We start from the raw sequence: 22,488 nt of genomic DNA, 5'->3' as shown, positions 1-22,488 counted from the left end.
TGCGCAAATTGAAACCTTTAAATATTTTTTATTGTTGCATATCTAGAGTGTATGAAAAAATCTTTTATTTCGCGTTTTATCATTCCGTTTTAGTCCATTTTAGTTCACTCTATGAACGATGAACTATTACATAGATGTCTCTCGTCAAAACATGGTATATACAAACTTTTTAAGGCTTCATTCTAAATTTCTTGTGATTATTACATTTATTAAAAGTATTAGTGAATGTTTGTGTTTAGAGTTTTGAGTGCTATCAGTCGTCTCGTTACCGTCTTTGTACCATTTGCTAAACGCAGTAAAGATGGTTAGGCATGTACATGGAATAGAGGAGGAATTCGATGAAAATGTTTCACTGCTAGTGTTTGGTATTGCATTTCGCGAGAGGAGTGGGTAGCCTTAGTCGTAAATTAAATTATTCTTGAATCGATCAAGATAAACTGCAACGGCCCTCGCATTCTCTGTGGCCTTTATTGAGGAGGAGGAATGAACTCTGGTGCAACGGCTATTTCCACTTGGCCTTCAGTGAGAGGGAGCGGAGAGTCATTGAATTGCAGCAATTACCCGTGCTTCGTATACACTCCATGCTTCCGAACAATTCTAATTTTAATCCATACATTCCTCAACATATCAGAGGGTGTGAAACGGCTGACCCGGTGGCGAAGCCAGGATTTTGAAATGGTGGGGTTTGCGGGAGATTTCGGTGCTCTTCCGGGGTGAATGGAAAACATGGAGCAAAAGGGAGCCCTTCCTCGGAAAATTTGGGATTTCGATGTTGAAAACGTGATTTTTAGGACTCAAATACTGCAATTTAGTACGAGTATTTGTTAAAAGTTATTTATTGAGGGCATCTTTATCGTTTTTGGCGCCTCTTTTAAAGACACAAGGGGGGTTGTAATCCGGAAACCCCCGTCCCCCCTGGCTGCACCACTGGGCTCACCCATACGTCTTTCGTATTGGTTCTTATTATTTATAACTCTACTGCATGCGTTAAAGTTTTCTCAACATTGTTTCCTTGTGCAATCTCTCTAATAAAGCTATGCTTCTATTGGATTTGGGTCTTTCCGAACGGATACAATTGGTGACTTTTCCAAATGTCATGATGTCAAATAGTTATGCTTCAAGGGTTCACCTTAATTTTTCATATAAGTCGTTCACCCTCCATTTAATATTTATTTGTAATCGAGAGAAGGATGAAAAATGATAGACTTTTTAAAAGTTTAATTTTGACGTTTGATCACCGTGATTGGCCGAATAACAATAATGGATGCCATAATATATGATTGGACTAAAAATACTGTAGTGAATATAGTCAAGAAATACCGAAGTGAAGTATCTGGGTGCTGCGATAACTTTGAACCTATTATATTGAAGAATCAACTTGAAATTATGAAAGTGAACTTGTTTATTTTCGTTGCTATGTAATGTCAAGGATGTAAATTTTTTTATTTAATCGTGCTATTAACAATAAAAAACGGAACACTGAATCAATCGGTGTTAACTTTAAATCCCTTTGTCGGGTAGGCGAGTGGATTTTACACATATCATAATATGTGAAGGCATTTGAACCTATCAAATTAATGAGGAGCACATTATATAATTGTTTCAGAGCTCCGAAGAAGCAAGGATTCGTCAACCGTGCTGAAGAAAGATTTTCGGGGGAAAAATTAAGAGAGTGGCGCTAATTCGCCCTAGTTCAGGCACACCTCTTATATGCAGCGAGCATGTGGGATCCGATGCAGAGAGACTAAGCTGCACGATTCGTTGAAAATTGCTACGGGCCTATAGGAATCAAGAAAGCAATTGAGAATAGGTATCTTTCAAGAGCGACACGGAGAACATCGCATTAGACCTCGATTGGTGGTGTTTTGACATTTTTTTGCAACGAATCACTATTGTAAAACGTATGTTACAACCTTGAAATACATAGGGTATGTACATATATACGTTAGAACTTGTCAACATTTGCCTGCATCATATGCATAAAAATTCACTTATGAGACCATGCTGAGGTAAATTTTTCTAATTTAAGATACTGTCAAATATTGAAAAGCCTGTATTCTATAGTTCCTTAACATTTAAAAGTGACTGTTTTAGTTTCAAACGGTGAATGTTTTATTTTAAAAATCGGTCGAGCGGCAATGTATCGTCTTCTTGATAGCGAAAAGCATCTCCTTAGAAAGTAAAACATTTTCAATGCCGTATTCGAAATACAAGACTGCATGAAACAAGTAACTTTGTACGCAGTCGCGCAGGTGGTACACATCGGTTGCTTAGTTATATTCACCAAGGATAAAATTCGTCGTTGAAAAGCATTTCGCTTAGCCAGGATTGGAAGCCAGATCTCCCAATTCCCGGTGAGGTATGCTATCAGTCGCATCTTCAAACCAATCATCTTCCTAGGCGAATCTCAGAATCAGAATCCCAGATAACCCGTCCGTCCGTACGTGGTATTTGTAAAACGTCCGGCGCGGAGTAGCGACAAAGTAGGTTCTATTTTCCGACAATAACTTACTTTGTAAGAACGGCGTCCGTCGTTACTGGTGTTACTGGTGGCATTTGTGGCCGAAAAATGAGAGATCCGGGTTCGAATCCCGACTTAGGCAAATATTTTTTTCATAGCGAATTCCATCTTTGTTTTAATGTAATTTTACACCCATGCACGTGACTGCGTAGAAAGTTCCCTGTTTTTTGCAGTACTTTATTTCGAATATCCACCGAGAATGCAATTCGTCTCGTAAAAATCAATTGGGTTGGCCGGGATTCGAACTTGTATCTCCCATTTAACGGTCACGTATGCTACAAGTTACACCACCGAACTATCCATTTCTAAGGCGATTCTCAAACTAGGTTTACCGAACAAGTTGTTGACGTCTCAAGTCCAACCTGTGGCAATGGAGGCGGAGGTCATGCTTATTAAGCCACAGTCGGAGAGGTGGATATCTTGTTCGGTAAACCCAGCCGGAGATTAGCCTTGGAAGAAATGGCTTTCTGATGAAACTGATTGCATACCTGACGGGCATATGGGAGATCTGGGTTCGAATCCCGGGTGAGTCAATCGTTTTTTTCCATGGCGAACTCCATCCTAAGTGTGTGTGCACGAAATTCGACAGGTGGCTTGTGCAGTATCAGCGAAACCTTTGAGGGGGCTATATATCAAAACTAGACAATAGTTTAAAATATTTTTTCATTTTCCTGAGGCTTAATGGGGGAACCCAGTGCTGTAGTTGGGCCTGTACGGCGTACCCCCTAAAATCCAACTTCGTCAAAAGCTTACCGATTAAAATACCTTCGCGGCCGGATGTATAATACATGTTCAGCTGTTGGAATTTTTGGTGAGTACCGCCTAAATTGTTTTCCAACTGCAGCACTCGGGGGACCTATCCCCTCGTCCCCCCTTTAGTTACGACGCTTTAGGGGGGGATCTATCCCTTCATCCCCCGCCACTGGTGTAATGTATATTTAACTGATTGCTGAGCTTCAAAGTATTTAGAAACTATGTTCAAATTAAGTGTATCAGGTGTAACAATCAGTGAACAATAAATTGTATCATAATTATTATGAGCCTAGAATCCGATCCATGCTAGGAGGAAAATATTTGGTACACGTAACACAGGCAGACACACTGCCGAGAAGTCTATATGCGTCTTAGTCAAGTGTTTGATCGGTATGGATGCGAGACGTGGGTGTTGGTGGATATTATTCCGATGTGTGTGGGCGGGGTGCAGCTAAGATCTCGCGGACGGAGCGGTGGGTCCGATGGGTGGGTCTCCCGGCAGGTGGGCGAGTAAATCACAAGACTCCATCATATGACCGGCGAGGGAGTTCCAGACCGGGAGAGAATGAATAAAAAAACTAGTCCGGCGACTTTTTTCTTACTTTCCTTGCGCAATCGAATGCTTTTTGATTCCCCCGCTCTGAGTTTATGCCGCGCCGTATCGGGGCCACGGGAGTTGTATTTTTTTTCCTCCTCCTCCCTCGCCTGTCTTTATAGATCGCACATCACCCCACGGACCCATTTGTGTTCGTTATAACCCCCATCCCTCCCCAACGATATCTGTTAGCCTCCTCCTCCTCCTTTCTCCACTCTAATACCAGCGTTCGAAACACGCCCATGTGGGCCTCATTCGCACATCAATCGTTCGTTCTTAACTTGCGCTCCCTATTTTTCCCGAACAATATTTCCCCCGTGGACCGCAAGATCTCATTTCACCTCGCGCCGGGTTGAAAGCGCCCCCTGGGGCGGGAGACTTGAACGCCCGGGTCCGCAGTGATTGCGGTTCCGAGGCGTTGAGAGATTATTTGAGTGAGAGGTCGGTCGTGGTTGTATACTGCTCGCCCGGGTTTGTTGCGATCACTTCTAGGCAGTGTATGTGTGTGTGTTACGTGTACCAAATATTTTCCTCCTCGCATGGATCAGATTCTAGACTCATAATAATTATGATATAAATTATTGTTCACTGATTGTTACACCTGATCACCTGATTTGAACATTGTTTCTAAATACTTTGAAGCTCAGCAATCAGTTACATATACATTCCACCAGTGGCTTAACTACGGGGGGGGGGGGGGGGGGGGACGAGGGGATAGGTCCCCCCAGTGCTGTAGTTGGAAAAAATTTTAGGCGATACTCACAAAAAATTCCAACAGCTGAACATGTATTATACATCCGGCCGCGAAGGCATTTTAATCGGTACGCTTATAACGAGTTTGGATTTAAGGGGGTACGCCGTACCGGCCCAACTACAGCATTGGGTTCCCCCCCTTTGGCCTCAGAGAAATGAAAAAAATATTTAAAACTATTGTCTAGTTTTGATTACTGCATCTGCTTAAAGACACATTTTAAGCGCCGAAACGATGTTAAATGTATTTCCAGGCATGTAAGTTTTGAAAAATGTTCTCGAACCTCCCGTTGCCTGGGGTGGGGGTCGCCCCACACGAACCCCCATTCCGTCCCAAAGCATATTCCTAGTTACGCCTCTGCATTCCTACAAAACGTACATTTTCCATTTAAGAATGCAATATTACACAATCAGTTAAATATCTTAATATTGCAATAAATTAAAATCGATTTGCAAGTGAAAATATACAAAAATGAGATAACCAAATATTTTTTACTTAAGAATGATATTAATTGATTTTTCTTTCTACGCTCTGTCTCATCTTTGGAACTAAATTGCCATATTAATTACGGTGTAATGTCTAAGTATAGAAATAAATTGAAAATCATTAACAAATGAAAATATACAACAAAGGGAGGCAGGTTGCCTTCATAAGTAGTTGGCGATTTTTGCCGTTGCATGAATGTGGAAGTATAATTTGTTAGCATGCGTAGCATTCTATGACCGTGTGGTTTGCATGTGGGAATCGTCTTGCACGCTGCAAGCTGGTGATTGATCATCCCCTGCCAAACACCCTAGAGGTGGTTCGCAGGTTATTGTGTAGATTTAAATTGTGTGAGGGAATTTATGGTGTATGGGGAAGTGAGTAATGAGGAAGTTCTAAGAAGAATGGGAGAATAGAAGAGTTTTCTAAAAACCTTAAGGTGAATACGGTACAACTAAGCTGGCCACATTATGACACATGATGGCAGAAGGACAAGTGGAAGAAAATAGGGTAAGGGACGGTCCCGAATGTGTACATTGGCCGTAAAGGATGTGAAAGAGTGGAAATACGAAACTATGAAAAGACTAGCAGGTAGGCTTGGAGAACTGCGTCAAACCAAACTTAGGATTGTTTACTTATGATGAGGGTGGTCCAAGCAGTTAGGCAATGCTATTTTCTAGTTCTTTCTCCACCTTTGTCTATAATGCCGATTCATTAATATATTTTTGGAAGAAGGGACGAAATTGTTTACTAAATGGGAATAGCGGAATTCAATGTCTGCTATGGAACTGAAATTATCTAGTGCCGATGGAGTGGTTTTTGCCACAATTAGCCATGCCAGTTCATTCCCTCCCGTGGTATGCAATCTGCCTTCCTATTCTTCAGTCGTCTGCTTGCGAATTTATGGCAGAGATGCGGTTGCCTCTCTATCGTTCTGGAAAAGGTTTTATTTTCAAGTTGTCCAGACCATTTGCAAGACGCGAGGCAAGATCCTTGACATTTAAATAAAACTTTCAGATCTGCGCATCGAAAGCATTTCTTTTGGTGGTTCCACAATTTTATGAAGTTTATCTTACACAGCGAGGTTTGTTTAGCCTTATGTTTCCTCAATTTATTTTTATCCTCGGAAATAGAATGAAAATGAATTCGTCGGCGCACTTGGAAAACATGTAGTTAAAAGCTACTAATAAATGGAAAATATTTCTATTGCTAACATTATTTACGTGCAACACCGAAGTATTTTTTAGGGCTCATTGTCGTTGAACTTTTAGCGCATACTATGGGAGTGCTTAAAAGTCCCGCTATAACATTGTCTTCTCCACCGGTTTTTTTGCATTATAAATTAGTATTTAGTTTGCTAGGCAGCGCTTGATAAAAATAAAGGTATCTTAAGTCATCTGTCGCACGTTGGAAGAGTAAAAAAAATGGAAATGATATCCATTCCACTCGTTAATATGCAAATCGCACTTCAACTGTTTTCTCTGGTGTCGCGAGGATGGGTTAGCGTCAATGCATTTGGCTTTGAAATCCCGTCAGAACTACTTATGATTATTTGTCATCATGGCCTATTAGCTACTCCAAGGTCAAAATTCTTAGATTAAGACTCATCTCGTCTGCGGTACGTTTTTTAAATAATTTCTTTCTTGTTTTTCTTTTACAGAAGCGTGCTATTGACAATGATTTTCATTAATTTCACTGAAAATTTGTTTTATGTATATGCAGTATCACTTTTTTTCTATATTTTTACATTGAATCAAAAATAGTTTAAAGGAAGCTTCCATGTGAAAAAAATGGAAAAAACCAGACTTTGCATGGGCACAAAAACTTTCCTCGGAAGGATAAAAAACTTTTTTTTAAATAATGTGGAATGGAGGCTTGTGTAAAAGAAAAAGTAGAAGAAAATAATGAAAAATATACTGTAGACGAGAATCGATCTTGAGATTTTATCATATAAACCGAGCACCGCAACCACTCCACTTTTTCACATGCCCACAAACTGTTCTGAAGATAAAATTTTACTTGAAAATTTTAAAATTCATTTTTTAAAGTATTGGTCATGTGTATGAGCTTCGTATTTATTAATTGAGTTTATTTAAATATATTTTGATCTTAAATTTCAGCAGTTAAACCATTTACAATCGCCGCGTAGCGTATCCCTTGCTGGCTGATACGTATATTGAAATGTATCCTAGCGACTGGAGCGCCACTATTTACGGCGATCGGTGTGAATCTATGTAATCGCGAGAGACCTGTATTCAGTATTTACGAATAAAGAGTTTGAGTGAAATCAGTTTGCATACCACCGTGTTTGGGCTGGCATTAGCGCACTTGCTTCCCTTGAGACATCTTTTTATTTACAAGGTTTTACGTCGATTTTTCATGAGGAGTGGAAATACGGGGTTATTATTATACAACCGTCCTTCCTTCACCCTACGAAGATCACGTATTAGGTACTTTACCAAGGACTAACCTTACGCTGTATAAACGTTGTTTCTTGTTTATAGGCCCAAAAGTGTACAACTTATTACCTGATTCATGTCTGAAAGCAAAAAATAATAACGTAATTATGCAAAATATGTATATGTCTTGGTTGTTTTGAATGCAAAGTATGGAGGATATTTTTCTTTGATATAATACCATGTAATACATGTACGTACTTACTTCAATTCAAATGTTGTGCTTAAAATGTCTATATGTCAGTATGACCATATGTAAATGATGGTAGCCAAAAAACAGGTTGTCCTTAATGGCTACCTAAAGTTACTCCGTCTTATGTAATTAATTCTATTCTGTACTTTTTATTTTTTGGAGTAATAAAAAATTATTATTATTATTATTATTACAAATTTCCCGTAGAGTTTCTGGGATGTTGAATTAAGTAACTGTGACGCTGTGTATCAATTCGGAGTCAAAGCACTCTCTCTCTTTCTCTCTATGCTATGGTCGGGATGACACAATTCCCGATCGGACATTCGAGCGCTTCGCGTTTTTTCGGTGATTTGTAGGCGCCATTGCGCCAGCGCTGCTGCTGCCACCTGTCGTCCGTCCCCGTAACTGTGGACGTCGTCGCGAACGTGAATAAATGTCCGATGACTGCGTGCGGTCTGGGCCAGGTTACTTTCTCCACCGAGACCGGTCAACAGCACTCTAAAGTGCCGTTCGTTAGTCGATCGTCTTCCTTTCTCCGACCGATTCTTCTTTCCTCACGGGGTGCGCCCGGGCTAATGGAGTCCGCGGTGAATATTAAAAATTGAATGATGGCCGGCTCCGCACATCGCCGTGATACCTTTGCTGTTCGGCCGCGGCGTGGCGCCACCAGTCCATTTTAGGATATGCCTCGTTCGCATTACGATTGTCCGAGCGATCGTCCTAACGATAGTTGGCCGAATTAGCCGTGTGAATGCATGTCATGACAATGGTTCACGTAGTTCTGAACGTTGCCACTTTACATTGATTAGGCGCTGGGAGACCGGAAACGGAAGTGACAAGTGAAAGACGAAAAGCTCATGAAGCTCTAATTTTTCATGGATTCCTAGGAAGGAAGAATATGGGTGGAAGAAAAATTATTCGGTAAATGCACGTTGAACACCGTGATATCTTGTCCCTGCATTCCTCAACAGCTTTACTAACCGTCTATTTCCCGTTCACTTAAGATGTCAGCACTAGAGGGCAGCACAGGTTTAAACCACCGTCATCTGAAACCACGATAGATCCGACAATCGCTGGAACAATCGTAATGTTAATTAGGCACTACTAACACACGGATTCTATGTGAATTACGGGGTTACGTTATATTTTCGTAATATTAATCAGCCACTTTAACAAAGGCAGTCACTGTCTACTAAATTAAAGGGCCAATCGAATACCTAAAAATCATTCATTATTTTGCTGGGGCTAAAAAATAAAAAGTCGACATGATACACCGATGTGAAGTAACCATGGACGGGCACACGATGAAATCCCTAATTTACCGCAATTAACATCACTGTATGTTATTCATTGCGTACACAAAGGATGAAAATGTATTTCCATGGGATAAGCGTCGAATTCCATGAGGTACTCACTATCGTTTTCACTAATATGTAGATACTCACGAGTCCACATTTACTAATGGGGCCGAGAAGATACTTTTTCTTTTTGTAAAAGAGCTTCCTTAGCAATACAACCGATACAAATGGCTTAAGAAAAAGTCAATTTGATTTTTTATATCTACCTATTGCTTGCGTAAATACTAACTTACTTATTGATTCGACGTAAACTTTGGTTGCGTGAACACTTAGAATGAGGATATTTATGAATTGGAGCATTTTGAGATTTTCAAATTGTATTAATATTGTAAATTATTATGTATTATGCACATAAATTGTTATATTAATTGTACCTTGTTACCTTTATGATTAAAGTCATAAATTGTTCATAAAAGGACCTAGGATAAAAGAGAAAGTCCTTGAAAAGAAATTTGATGAGTAGTTTTCGTTTAATGGGCACAAGAGTTAGTGATTGAAAGTAATCGACAGGTGTCGATTGAGGCGAGAGTGTTCCGAAACGTGCGGCACTAGTGCTTGGAAGGAAGGGGGTCATTTGCCGACAGGGGTCCAGGCGAATGCTAAGTCGTTCTGGATCAACTCCCGCGTGGGAGTGCCGCAAGCCGTTAGTGTCTTGTTTGGATATTTCATTCCCCAGAAGCGCCCACTCAAGTCAATGCTGGGGCTAATTTATTGACCGTGTTTATACTCCGGCAACATTCCCTCCAATGCAAGAGCTAAAGAAATTGAGCCTTGTTTGCAGCATGTGTTCCATTTGTTGAATGTCATATCTCCTGTCATGGCATGCACCGACTTCAATTTTTGCTAGCCTCAGCTTTGAGTTTTCGCAATTTTATCCGCTCCTTTTTTTATTGTCTGATTCCTTCGTACGTATTCGCAAAGAAATGGTTTAAGAAAACAAATGTGATGGAAAATTTCCCGGCGAATTACTTGCGTGAAACGTACTTGGGAATTTACACCGGTTTCAGTCGTTGTGTATCACGAACGTTTTAACGGACGACTCGCCCATTGTCATCAGGGCGAATGAATAAGTTTGAATGAACAATAAACGGGAAGATGTAAGATGAAACGGGGAGGTGAGATGGTAGATGAAACTTTAAACACTCACAACAATCTGGCCACTCCTTATTGGCCGGAAAGATGTAGGAAATTATTAAGCAAGTTAAAAGGTTAAAGTTATAAATTGTATGCATATGTTTGTATAGATTTATATTTTGTATTTCCTTTTTTTCTGTATTTTTTGTGCGTTTATTGAGTCTTCCTGTAGTGTTATTTTGTCAAATGCTTTTTATTGAATTGTTATGCACTTGTAAATTATGTCATGGGCCAAATGGCCCACGATAATAAATTAATTTAATATAATTGTGATAGAACTCTTCACTTTAATCCGAATTCACGTAAATTGGTTTAAGCTTAGTAACCATCACCATTCATTTTCTCATTTTCATGGCGATCATTTGAATTTCATCGTCGCGCCCTTTCACGCCGCAGAATTGAAATATTTTAATAGAAATATTGAAGTATTTAATAATTGAGGGGGTGCGAAGACGAGGAGAATAAGCGATTGTATTTTTTTTAAAGTTAGGTACAGAAATTAGGTAAAGAAAACAAACGAGATCAACAAGATATTTGGCGGTGCATTTGATTTTCCACTCGATGTCAGCACAGAGGTTATTGTACCCCTTGACCACCAATTTTTTCTATTTTTATTCATTCAAATTCTGTACCAAACTCTGTTTAGAAAAAAATCACTCGTACTCCTTCGCCTCTCATCCCATGAATTGATCTTTACCCCTTCCACTTCGATTAGTGTTCTGAACATCGTGTTCCTATTCTCCATTTATTTTTCTGTGGTTCTCTTTTAAATGGTAGGTAATGAAATGATATGTTGTAATTTGTGATCATCGTAGAACCGTCGTAGAATAAAATTTGATTGTTAAACGTGGAGAAGGCAGGTATCGCTACTCGAGTAAAATCATTTTAATCCTTCCAATGCATCATGTTTCATTAAATATGAATTATTTATGCATACTATGAATATTTTAACATTGTTAATTTTTCAAAATAATTATATTGTTCCTTAAAATAGTGCCAATCTTATGAAAATCCGTTGACGAGATACACTTGTCATTGCGCGGTTTGGCATCGCAAGTTCATGACGAGCTAGACTCGCCATTACAGCGCAAAGGGTTTAAGGCTTAGGACTTTCAAAGCACTGCAGAAACAAGTGACTTTGCGATGATGACTGTCACTTGTTCCTGCAGTGCTTTGAAATCCGTCGTCGCAGGCCAGCGACAAAATAAGGGTTTTTCACCCCGACAGTGGCTTAGTAAGCACGACCCTCGCCACATGTGCCACAGTGTGGACTTGTGACGCCAACATCTTGTTCGGTGAAAACCCATCCCGAAGTTTACTCTGAGAAAATGGCTTGGTGGTGTGACTGGTTAACACGCCTAACCGGCAATCGGGAGATCCGGGTTCGAATCCCGGCTAAGTCAAATATTTTTTTCATGGCGAACTTCATCCTTTGGTGTACTCAGGACTTTGTTGGACACAATTCTCAGAAGAATGAAATAAATAAGAAGAAGAAGAAGAAGAAGAAGAAGAAGAAGAAGAAGAAGAAGCAGCTTTCATTTTTTTAGAAGCCTTTATTTTTTTGGCGAACTCAATAGAGGCGAATCGAAGCCGCACTCCGCTCGGAGCGGCGCATCAGTTCTTTCATTTCGTATTTACAGTGGGAGAGAATGGGGATGGCTTTGAACGAGGGTGGGTTTGGGGGATGATGTGCTCAATGGAAGGCGATCTTGCTGATGGACGGCGCGGCGTAAGAGATCGCGGGTGCGGCGAACTTGGCCACGGGTGCGGCGAAGGAGATAGGGGCGGCGGCGGCGTACGACACTGGCACGGCGACCTTGGCGACGGCTGCGGCGGGCTGCCGGTGCACGATGGCGTTGAATCCGTTGACGTGGTCGGCGACGTACTCGACGGTCCTCCTGGTGCCGTCGGGCTCAACCAGGCTGTAGCTGCCGTGGACGACGTCTCCGTTCCTGGACTCCTGGGCGCTCTTCTGGTCTCCGGTGTGGGCGTCCGACACTCCGTAAGAGTACTCGTATTGCGGGTGTGGGTTGTGGTAGTCGACGTTGGCGGCGACGACGGTTTTGGCGACGGGTGCGGCTGCGAAGGTCAAGGGGGCGATGGCGGGTGCGGAGAGGTATCCTGCGCTGGCTGCGGCCACGAGGGCGGCGAAGATGAGGACCTGGGGACGAATAAGCTCTTATAAAAAATTTTTTTTTATAAACCAGCCTTTATATTTAGATTACAGGGGATGAGCAACGTTTATATATGACACAAAGCAAAAAAACTCAGTGACCCCGAAAAACCAAAAGTGACGTATTAAAAAAGTCACTATATTTATTAAATTTTCAGTGAATGGTAAGCCCCCTATGTTTCAAAATGCCACCCCTATGCTTTTAAATGCCTACCCCTATGTTAAAAATGCCACCCCCCTATGTTAAAAATGCCACCCCGTACGTTTTATGTAACGGTAAAACAATATTCAAACATTTACAAAACCTTACAATTGTTAATAAATATATGAAGATCATAATTAGCTAATTTTATGGTGGATAACTTTTACTGTGGTCGCAAAACACGAAAATCGACCATTTGGAACTTCTTAGATCAAAAACATGTTTTGGGGGGCTATAGGTTGACTGGGGGGTGGTTAAAGGGGGAGAAAAAGGGGGGTTGGAGAGAAAAAGTTATATTTTCATGTATTGTCATCGGAAATGAAGAAGTGTGCAAAATTTCAGCGTTTTTGCTTCACAGGAAGTAAGTCAAATTTGAGTTACAAGATTTGTACCAGACAAACAGACAAACAAACAGACAGGTTGGTGAGTTGATATAAAGGCTGGAAAAAAGATGTTGGAATAATGGATTTTGTAATCGGCCAAAGTAAAAGATACAGTGTCCGGCGTGATGCGGTGTAAATCTTTGATATTCAGCTTATTAAAACAACTTGTCTGTTTCCACACTCTTTTATTTTCACCGACCATGGTTTCGGCAACTTGTGCCATTGTCACCTTGACAATGGCACAAGTTTCCGAAGCCATGGTCGGTGAAAATAAAAGAGTGTGGAAACAGACAAGTTGTTTTAATAAGCCGGCCAAAGTAAGTTTTTCTCGGATATCAGACAATTACTTACACCACTTATTTTTTATCAGAGCGCCACCCGGGTTTCAATGAATTATCATCATCTTCAGGCGCAAATTATGATTTGTTTATCTTATTATTGTTACCTTGTTACTTGATGAATTTTAAAACGGACGCCAGAATAGGGGAAAAGGATGGGAAGAGATATTCATTTGTAAGAGTACTGGACAGTACATCCTTATCCCCTTATTCGGGCTTCCGTTTTAAAATTTATCAAGTAACGAGGTAACAAAAATAAGATAAACAAATCACAATTTGCGCCTGAAGATGATGATAATTCATTGAAACCCGGGTCGCACTCTGATAAAAAATAAGTGGTGTAAGTAATTGTCTGATATCCAGGAAAACTTATTATGGAATACCACAAAGGAAATCAAGAGTTAGTGAATTTTGATCGGCCAAAGTGTTTACAAGGTAGAGAAAAACTGTGTCACAAAATTTAACCTTGGATAGCTGATACCAAATTTGTTTATATCGATGTTTAGCTTGAGAACGCTCCATATTTTAACTACAGAAACTTTGTGCAAAGCGCTTGTCCGCTAATTTTCCCTGTTGCCAGATGCTCTGGATAACCTATGACCTCGAATGCTTTCCCCTTCGGAGATCGCAATGTCTGCAAGGCTTCCCGCGAGGGCAAACTCGCGGCCAATCTGAGCGCGTGGCTCTACGTTTTCGTTGTTTAAATATGATGCGTTTTCCACGAAAACATGCGCGATCGACTTTCCACTCAAATAGACCAATTTGCGCAGCTCTGCATTACGCTATGGACCTACCGTCACTCTACCTCCTTATTCGGAGTGTTTGAAATTCAGAGTCTAAAGGCCTATTAGGGATATGTACTGTCATCAACGATCTGAGGCAGATTTCGGGTTTAAATTTTACTTGTCAAGAATGTTATCCGTACAATTTTCTTTCTCAGCTGGCTACCTACGCTAGGATATCTCCAACTTTTTTTTGCAGTTTTTCGCTAGGAGTTTTTTCTCAATTCTCAAGACGCAATTGTTTGACTTCCCCGTGACCAGATCTAGGAAATTCATTACCACGTAATGGTTTAGGGGAAGGATTTTTCCTGGAGTAAATTATCCTCTCCTACGGACGGCTTTCTTTCATTAACCGATAAGCAATTTTTCCAAGACTTATTAAAAGGTAGTGCGTCTCGTTGTCAGCGTCACTACAGCCTTTCGAGGGTCGTAGCAGTACATTCAGGGCTGGTCTTTTCATCGCATACTTAGATCGTAACTGATATTCGATGACTAATATGCTACCGATGACCCATTGGAATATTTTGATCTCTCTTTGAAGGCTCTATCCTCCCATTTTCGGAGTTCAGTCCTCCCACACTTCCAGCCAAGTGATGATGCTAATATGTTCTGAATTCACGGTGTCCAGCGACCGGGAAAATCGGGAATAATGCGTGAATAATAAATCCCTGGAATTATCCGTGAATTATTCATGACTTTTTGCTCCTTCCGGGAATTTCAAAATCTTTCGTTTCAAATTCATTTCATGTAAAATTTTGTGAGTTCAATGCCCATTTTCTGTCCTAAAATGTGATTTTCGTTATGTTGAGTTGCGTAGCTGAGTAGAATTTTTACAGCCGCATCGAAACGTGGAATGTCAGACAAGACAAAAGAATCGAAATTTATAGCAGTCTTGACTCGGGGAATATTAAAAAAAAAAACACGAAGTATAGAATGCCAGGTGACGTCAACATCCACTTACATTATGTAATGAAGTAGCGTCTTGGCTTGCATTGAATAAATTTAAATGTTTAATACAATGTGAGCGAACTAACCTATTCGTTATCATTTTAAATACATGAATATAATAGTATCTAAAAGGATTGAACTAATTTTGGGTGTTTTAAAATTCTTATCCATCGTAGTAATCACGTAAGATTAACCAGGAATTATGAATGAATTTTTCTGCTTTGCTGGAGACCCTGGAATTTCATGTTCATGGTCTACCTTCATCATCACGGTCTGGATTACGTAAATAGAATGGTGGTAGAGTGCTCCCTCTAAACATCATTAACCCTGAAAATCTACTCCCGGAAGAAAACTGATGAATATCCATCTAATACAATCACTTTAAGTCAACACCTGCAGTCACTAATGGATAACGTGCGCTTGTTCGGGAAAATGTAAGTTAATATGCACCTAAATCCACTGAAAAAGACTACTTATTGTTTGTAGCTGATAACTTTAGTATCCTTGGCATCATAGGATGCTGGAGAATAGTTGGTTAAAATATCGCACTTGGAATAAAGGGGACGACGCATACGAGTGACAAAGCCACACGTTTTAGCAAATGGCAAATTTAAGTCGAAACGTGGGCTTTCGCAGCGAGAATCATTAGTATCGTAGGTTTTTGGGAGCAGCTGCGTATCGCGGTTTGTCAAGCGAACATTCGTGGCCACCGCGTGTCGCATCATTCATCGCCTGATGATGAGTCCTGCAGTACCCTCGAAAGGTCACTAGACAAACCGTAATATGCAGCTGCTCTCGAAAGCCTCCGACAGTAACAAATTTAAGTCTTCATGCAAATAAAAATCGAGGTCTTATGGTATTTTCTTTGAGTGAATGTGGACTGTAACTTATTGGGAAGACATAGAATATTCAGCAGCCGTAGGTTGCTTGAAAAAGTCTATCTAGTTCAGAATGACTGCTGACAAAGAAATAATTAATTCTGTTTGGTTGAGTGACGGCGGAATGTGGGAAAAAAGGTGGGATGTGCGAAAGGTTCGGATGCTCGTAAGAACAGTGCTAAATGTCCTAATCAAGTTGGTTTTTGCTTTCAATCTATATCCATTTTTGTACTATTACTGTTTGTTTTGGCAAAAATGAGTCATTAAATGAATATAATTTTGAGATATGAAGTGAAACACTTTTCACTTTCCACATGAAAATTTATTGAACTACAGTCGATATGTTTCGCTGCACTGCAGCATTACCAAGACTGTATCTCAAGAAAGTACCTGCCTCATCCATCCAATTCATCGAATATAATTTTTTTGTCAACGAAGAAAGGCTATGAACTACCGACTTTCGAAGTCATCGCGTAAACATTTCAGTTAATGAATGAACTTTTCTCTTGATGGCGCATGGGTAAGAAAATCTAATCTTGGATGTCTTAGATGTTCTTACCCGCGCGCAACCCGAGAAAAGTTTATTCATTCTATTCGCCCGGACAGTGTTAAGTCATACTTCGGTTAATTTTTGATCTATTAATCCTGCAAATTTTGTCTTTCGTAATGTTGCATTTATTACTAATTGTATGGTAGTAATGATTAGTAATGTAAGCTGTTCCTGAGTATCTTGCCTGTTTCGTTATTTTTTTCCGAATTAATCTTTCCAAGGGATACCCTCTATTTCAGTCTTTCAACTCTCGTGCATGGTAGCTGATTGTCGTTAAGGATTTAGGTTAAGGAAACTTAATTTTATTGTTTCGAGTACTGTGAATCGCATTGATGACAGTTTTGTGTCAAATCAATCCCTTCCGGTATAATTTCGTCCAATACGTCTTTTTCGATAAGATGTAATATATTTTTTCCAGTATCATGACTATATCAGTCATTTTCAAACGTTTGGCGTCTATTATTCGCACAAAAACCGTGGTTGTGACGTTTCGAGTAACTTAAGAAGGTAATGGACTTTGACAATGTACGGTTACAATTATGTTGTGTATAGTTACATAATGTATACATTTAGTTACATAATGTATAGTTACAATATTGTTGTTGTTTAGTTGCGCAGTGTAAATATCGAAGTTAGCAAGTTCTTCCATTTAATTCGGTAATATTATTTTATATAATTAATAACAAAATAATATACGTAGCCTTCAAGAATTATCACATTAAGGTAATGGCTGTGTATGCCACGGCTGAAACTTGCCAAATATTATGGTGGAAGTCCCCAATAACCTTCCGCGATTGAATAGGCCGGGAAAGCCTGCGATCATTCTAATCAAGTATTATGGAATCGGCCTTTTATTCACTGTCATGCTACTCGATATATGAAGAGAAAGTGAATTTTCACTGACCCTTGATATTTTTTATTAATCTACGATGTTCCTTTCTGTAAATCCTTATCACACATTTTACACCACTTAGACTGTTCACACCAGTGTTTGATAGTTGCGAACTGGTAGTTCTGAGAAAAATCATGACTACGAATTCTTATAAAACGTTAAAGAAGTCTTATAGACTAAGTTCAACAGATTCAGGCTTCAATTGGTGGAAGTTAGACATATTTAAGTAAATGAAAGGTCGTAGCACTTTTCCACAAGAATTTTTAATGCGTACAACTGAGCCATCATCTGGTACAAGACCAGATGATGGCTCAGTGAGCCGAAACGCGTTGTACGCAGTAAAAATTCTTGTGGAAAAGTGCTACGATCTTTCATTTACTTAAATAAGTCTTATAGACGTTGATCACCAATTTTTATATGATTTTAATTTGGTAGTTTCAGGAAGAGTTGAAATTATAGTCGAAGTAATGTCGCCTGATATGTATTCTTTTCTAAGAGAAAGAATTAATTTTTTCCGCTCTCCTTTGTTTTCTTTGCTACATCTTAGTTTTTTTGACCGATTTTGAAATAAACACTTAGACTTTTTCACGATTATGAAATTTATTCCGACCTAGGTGTCGATTTTACTACATCATCTTCAGGGTACAAAATTGTGCATTTACCATCATTCGCAATCGTTCATTGACAGTGGCACAAAAACAACCATTTTGTACCTTGAACATTATTTAGTCACATCGTAGCCTAGATCGCTATAAATTTCATAATCGTGGAAAAAATATTGTGTATTTGAATATGAAAAAATTCCACTCCATCATGCTTGGATGTTTGGATTTTATGTATAGACCGCGTAGCAGTCCTATTCAAGTCGAGGGACCGCCTTTCTTTCTCGACTGATGGGTTTATTGCGTGGGGGAAGGGAGCTGTGAGTGGCACGTGCTAATCCTGTTCCGCGTCGTGTTGGCGAATTATAGCGGAGATGCGCCTTCGCTTTCATTTCGGCTCAATAACGCTTCCTTCTTGCCTGCGAACCCGACGTCACTGACGTCACTACGCTCAGTTGTTTGGAAAAATAATATTTCGAACGGGCTGCTTGGATTCGATTTCTGAATAGAAATTTTCATTGACTTGATTTAATGGAGAAAGAAAGGATAAATTTTGTTGGGCTCACTACAATATTTGAAAAAGCACGATATAACATTACTATATTATTTATTAATATAACGATATTTCATAAGATATTTACGTAGTCAGGTTTACACCATGTTATGAAACCCGGTTGATGCCTTTTTCAAATATATTAGTGGACCTAATAAAGTTAATTCTTTTATTTTCCATGATGGAAATGTAAACTCTCAAGTAATCGGTTAGGCTTAATTGTAATTGACATTGGCATTAATGATGTGTTTTTTCATGAGTAATACGGGTGTAATGCAAACAATGGGATCACTTGCTAATATCCGATATCGGAATTCATGGTTTGGTATGGAATGGTACTTGGAGGAAGCGGCCGACTGATGAAGCCATTTGCGACACGAGAGAAGGGTGAGGGGGAAGGGAGGGTGGAGAGAAACCCTGCTCCTAACGTAGGACGCCTAGTGGACTACGACCAAATGTCCCATCCGACGGACGGAGTGATTTACTTCAAATGCCTTCCACAAAGCACTCAAGTTGGGAAATCTTAGAAAACTCTCTGCCGCCGCCGGGGGTGGAACCTGGGCCTATGGAGTTATCTGTCTGCCATCTATGTATCACTCTATCCGCCACACCAACCCGAACCACTTCGGAAATCATTAAAAGATTTCGTTAGATGGAAGGGAACGGTAAGTTACGAAGGAGGAACAAATCTTCCTCGTTGAAACCTTCTCTCAGTAGGAGAAGGAACAAGAGACTTAGTATTTCACGTGATATATTTATTTACACGACCATGGTTTCAACGTAAGACGTCATCCATCCTTGGGCCTCTTGATGTGATGGACCTCTGTAGGGTTCACCTAATGATTACGTCTTACGTTGAAACCATGGTTGTGTAAATAAACATATCATCTGAAAGCACAAAGTTTATTTTGCATTCTCCAAAATGAATCGCTTTCACAAAGTTACGCCTAGAACCATCAATTTCTCTCATGAGTTTAACATTTAGAAACGTGAAATGTGCCAGCAATTAATAATGGGAATCGTTCACTACAGATTTAAAAGAGGCTTGTTTGTTTCACAGTGAATATTTATTAACAACGACCATGGTTTCCATGCTGTTCGATCATTATCAATATGAAGGCGATATTATAATATATGTGAATATTGAAACAGTATTGAAAGCATAGGTGGTGCTAGCAAATGTTCAAAATGGAACGTACGAAGTGAATTTTATTTCCCCATATCGTGGCCCCACAAAGTTCAGCCGGAAATCTTATGCAGTAGTTAGAAGTTGTTATGATTGGGCATGATTGTTATGATACGGATGTACATTTATCATCTTAAATCGTAGCTATGCATAAAACTGGATTATGTGGGTAACTTGGACGCCTAATTTATATTTTATGAGGGTGAATGTAATATATGGAAGTATCTTACTTGAAATACTGTTGTGGCAATGACGAATTAACGCTTAGAAATATGCTTTTCGATTTAGCAGAGTCAAATTTTAAAGAGACGCCTATCAATTGTTACATAGAGAGTAAGTCTATCGCTTTGGAACCTCACAAAATTTTCGCCTGACAAAAAAAGCTCAAGGTTCAATAATCCCTTATTGAAATAAGCCATTGCCTATTGAATAGATTGAAGAATTCTTTTTTATTGTGGACGATGTGCAACGTGGTAAAATGAACCTATGGGTACAACACTTCGATTGTACAACCTGAATCTGGGTCCTTACCATCCACTAAAGGATGTGACTATGTCATTATCAACATTGATAATGACATAGTGTACTGTCGAAACCTGGTTCGGTTATGAAAACTTCTGTGGAACATACAAAAGTGTATCTATATTACGTTTCCTGCTGTTCACTTGTTCTACGAGTTAAATCATCTGGTCATTACAAGTCTGAAATTGAGGTTGGAGGATTCGGGTACAGATCGCGGTAGACTCAAATATTTTCATGCGAATTTTATCCTTCGGTAAAAAATATCGTCACTCTCATCTGCGCGATTACTTGCGAAGTTCTTGTATTATGCAGTACTGTTGGCCTTAACAATTTGTGTACTGCAGGTGTAATATTACGCCATCCGTCTTTTGAGAAATCGAAGTTTTCCATTTAAAAAAAAAGTGGTATAATCCTCTAAATAAACAAATGAAAAAATTATTATCCAAATTCATTCTTTAAATGACTCCAAACACTTATTCCTCGTATCTAAGGTTGGTTGGTAAGAAAAATCACGAAAGTGTTTAAAATGGCCAGCACTGGGGTAGATATATACACTACTAAGGTCACTACGGTAAGTGTAAATTTTCCCCGGTGCCTACACTATTGGTATTCTAAAACTCCTGCAACGCACCCATTAGACGGCTCGTGAATTAGTATGTGGATGTACTTCATGATGTACAGAAGTACTTGTCGAAGCCCTCTTCCTTGGCTCAATTCGGAATCTCTCGGATCGCAGAGCTCTTAGCGAGTGACACTTACCTTGAGTGCCATTGCTGAAATGACTCCTGCTTGAAGTGGCCTGTTCTGGGAGTAATCAGTACTGATGCTCAGCTTGCTGTCCACAGTAGCTTTATATACGTCCTTCTGCATGGGTAGCGTTGACCCCGATGGCCGAAGGTGTAATGCCTCTGGTCCTGCTTTGGTGTGCTGCACATGGCTGCATCCTAGTTTTCTCTGTGCACTCAAGTCCTTCCCTGTGTTGCCCGTGTTACAGCTTAGGCATCGCTCCCTCATCCCATCGCAGGGATTCCCTTCTTTATCTGTCTTTGCTTCTGCGACCCGCGCGCCGGTCGCTTTGCCCAAAAATGCAAATCACCTGTACAAACCAGACGGACAGTCCAGTGCTCCAAACGCATTCCGCCGAGTGAGGCGGTGTTTTTTTTTCTTTGCTCACTTTTGTTTGTACTGTATCGCTCGCACTAATCTTCTCCCTGTTTCTGTACAGCTGAACTTAAAGTTATTTTAAAGCTAAGACTTTGCTCAAAGCATAAGGGGTGTGAAGCATTAATCACAAACAATTTCCTATTTTATTGCAATTTAATGTTTAGAAAATGTCTAAGGATTCGGGATAAAGGTGATGAATGGCTTATAAAAGGGAAGTGCTGAGCATTAAATTCATTCTGCGGCGGTATCTCTTTTAAATTTGTCATTATTCAGAAGAATAAGTTGTGTTTTATGAATGTAATAAATTGATAATTTATCAATTTAGTATATTGATGATTTCATAATTTAGAAATGTAATAATTGATATTTTTTCTTAATAGTATCAAGTTTTCATCTGTAATCTGTAATAATAAGAATGTATTAAATTGATAATTTAATAATTTATCAATTTAATGAATTGATGATTTCATAATTTAGAAATATAAGTAATTGATAATTTATATTAATAGTATCAAGTTTTCATTCTTAAAAGACATATTATTAGTATTTAAAAAAAAAGAGATAGGTTCTATTATGATAACAGCTGAAACAGTTAGTTATGAGCTTATATCATAGGTCTGATGTGCCTATATAGTGTAAATTGAATGATGATGATCGGCCAACTTCGCGTTTATGACGTCTATGGTTATGCAAGCTATGATGTTTGGGCATATCATATGGGAAGGACCAAAAATTAATGGATTCTTTGATAGTTTATCTTTAGAATTTGCCGGCAGTGAATCGATGTCATTTTATTGAAAATCGCAGAATTCGAAGATTCGTTCTCATTCCCATCTGTATCTGTCTTTGCTCAGCAGTTCGTATTGGCCAAAAACGCGAATCACCTGTCTGCTCAGACAGTTCAATACCTCACAGTGTCTTCCTTTCATTGCGGTTGGATTTTTCTATTTGTAAATTTTTTTCGGTGATCACTTACTGTGGAATGTCGTGTTGGAAATACTTTTTTATGCTTCAAATGTTACACCACGAAACGGAAAGCTCCGTAAGGGATAAAAGGGATACATTTACACA

At 39.5% G+C, this 22,488-nt stretch overlaps 1 protein-coding gene across 1 annotated transcript; it reads right to left on the bottom strand.

Moving 5' to 3' along the window:
• Positions 1-11,816: 11,816 nt before the first annotated feature.
• LOC124165587 (larval cuticle protein A2B-like) lies at positions 11,817-21,238 on the bottom strand. Its single transcript, XM_046543046.1, has 2 exons — positions 21,013-21,238; positions 11,817-12,405 (listed from the first exon to the last, which is right to left on the bottom strand). Exons 1-2 carry the CDS (start codon positions 21,121-21,123, stop codon positions 11,938-11,940), a joined length of 579 nt encoding a protein of 192 aa, XP_046399002.1. The 5' UTR covers positions 21,124-21,238; the 3' UTR covers positions 11,817-11,937.
• Between the last annotated feature and the right edge of the window lie 1,250 nt (positions 21,239-22,488).

This window comes from Ischnura elegans, chromosome 9 (genome assembly GCF_921293095.1).
Source record: "Ischnura elegans chromosome 9, ioIscEleg1.1, whole genome shotgun sequence".
NCBI lineage: Eukaryota > Metazoa > Arthropoda > Insecta > Odonata > Coenagrionidae > Ischnura > Ischnura elegans.
Note: the sequence above shows the minus strand (reverse complement) of the source record. Positions and strands in the feature narration are given on the sequence as shown.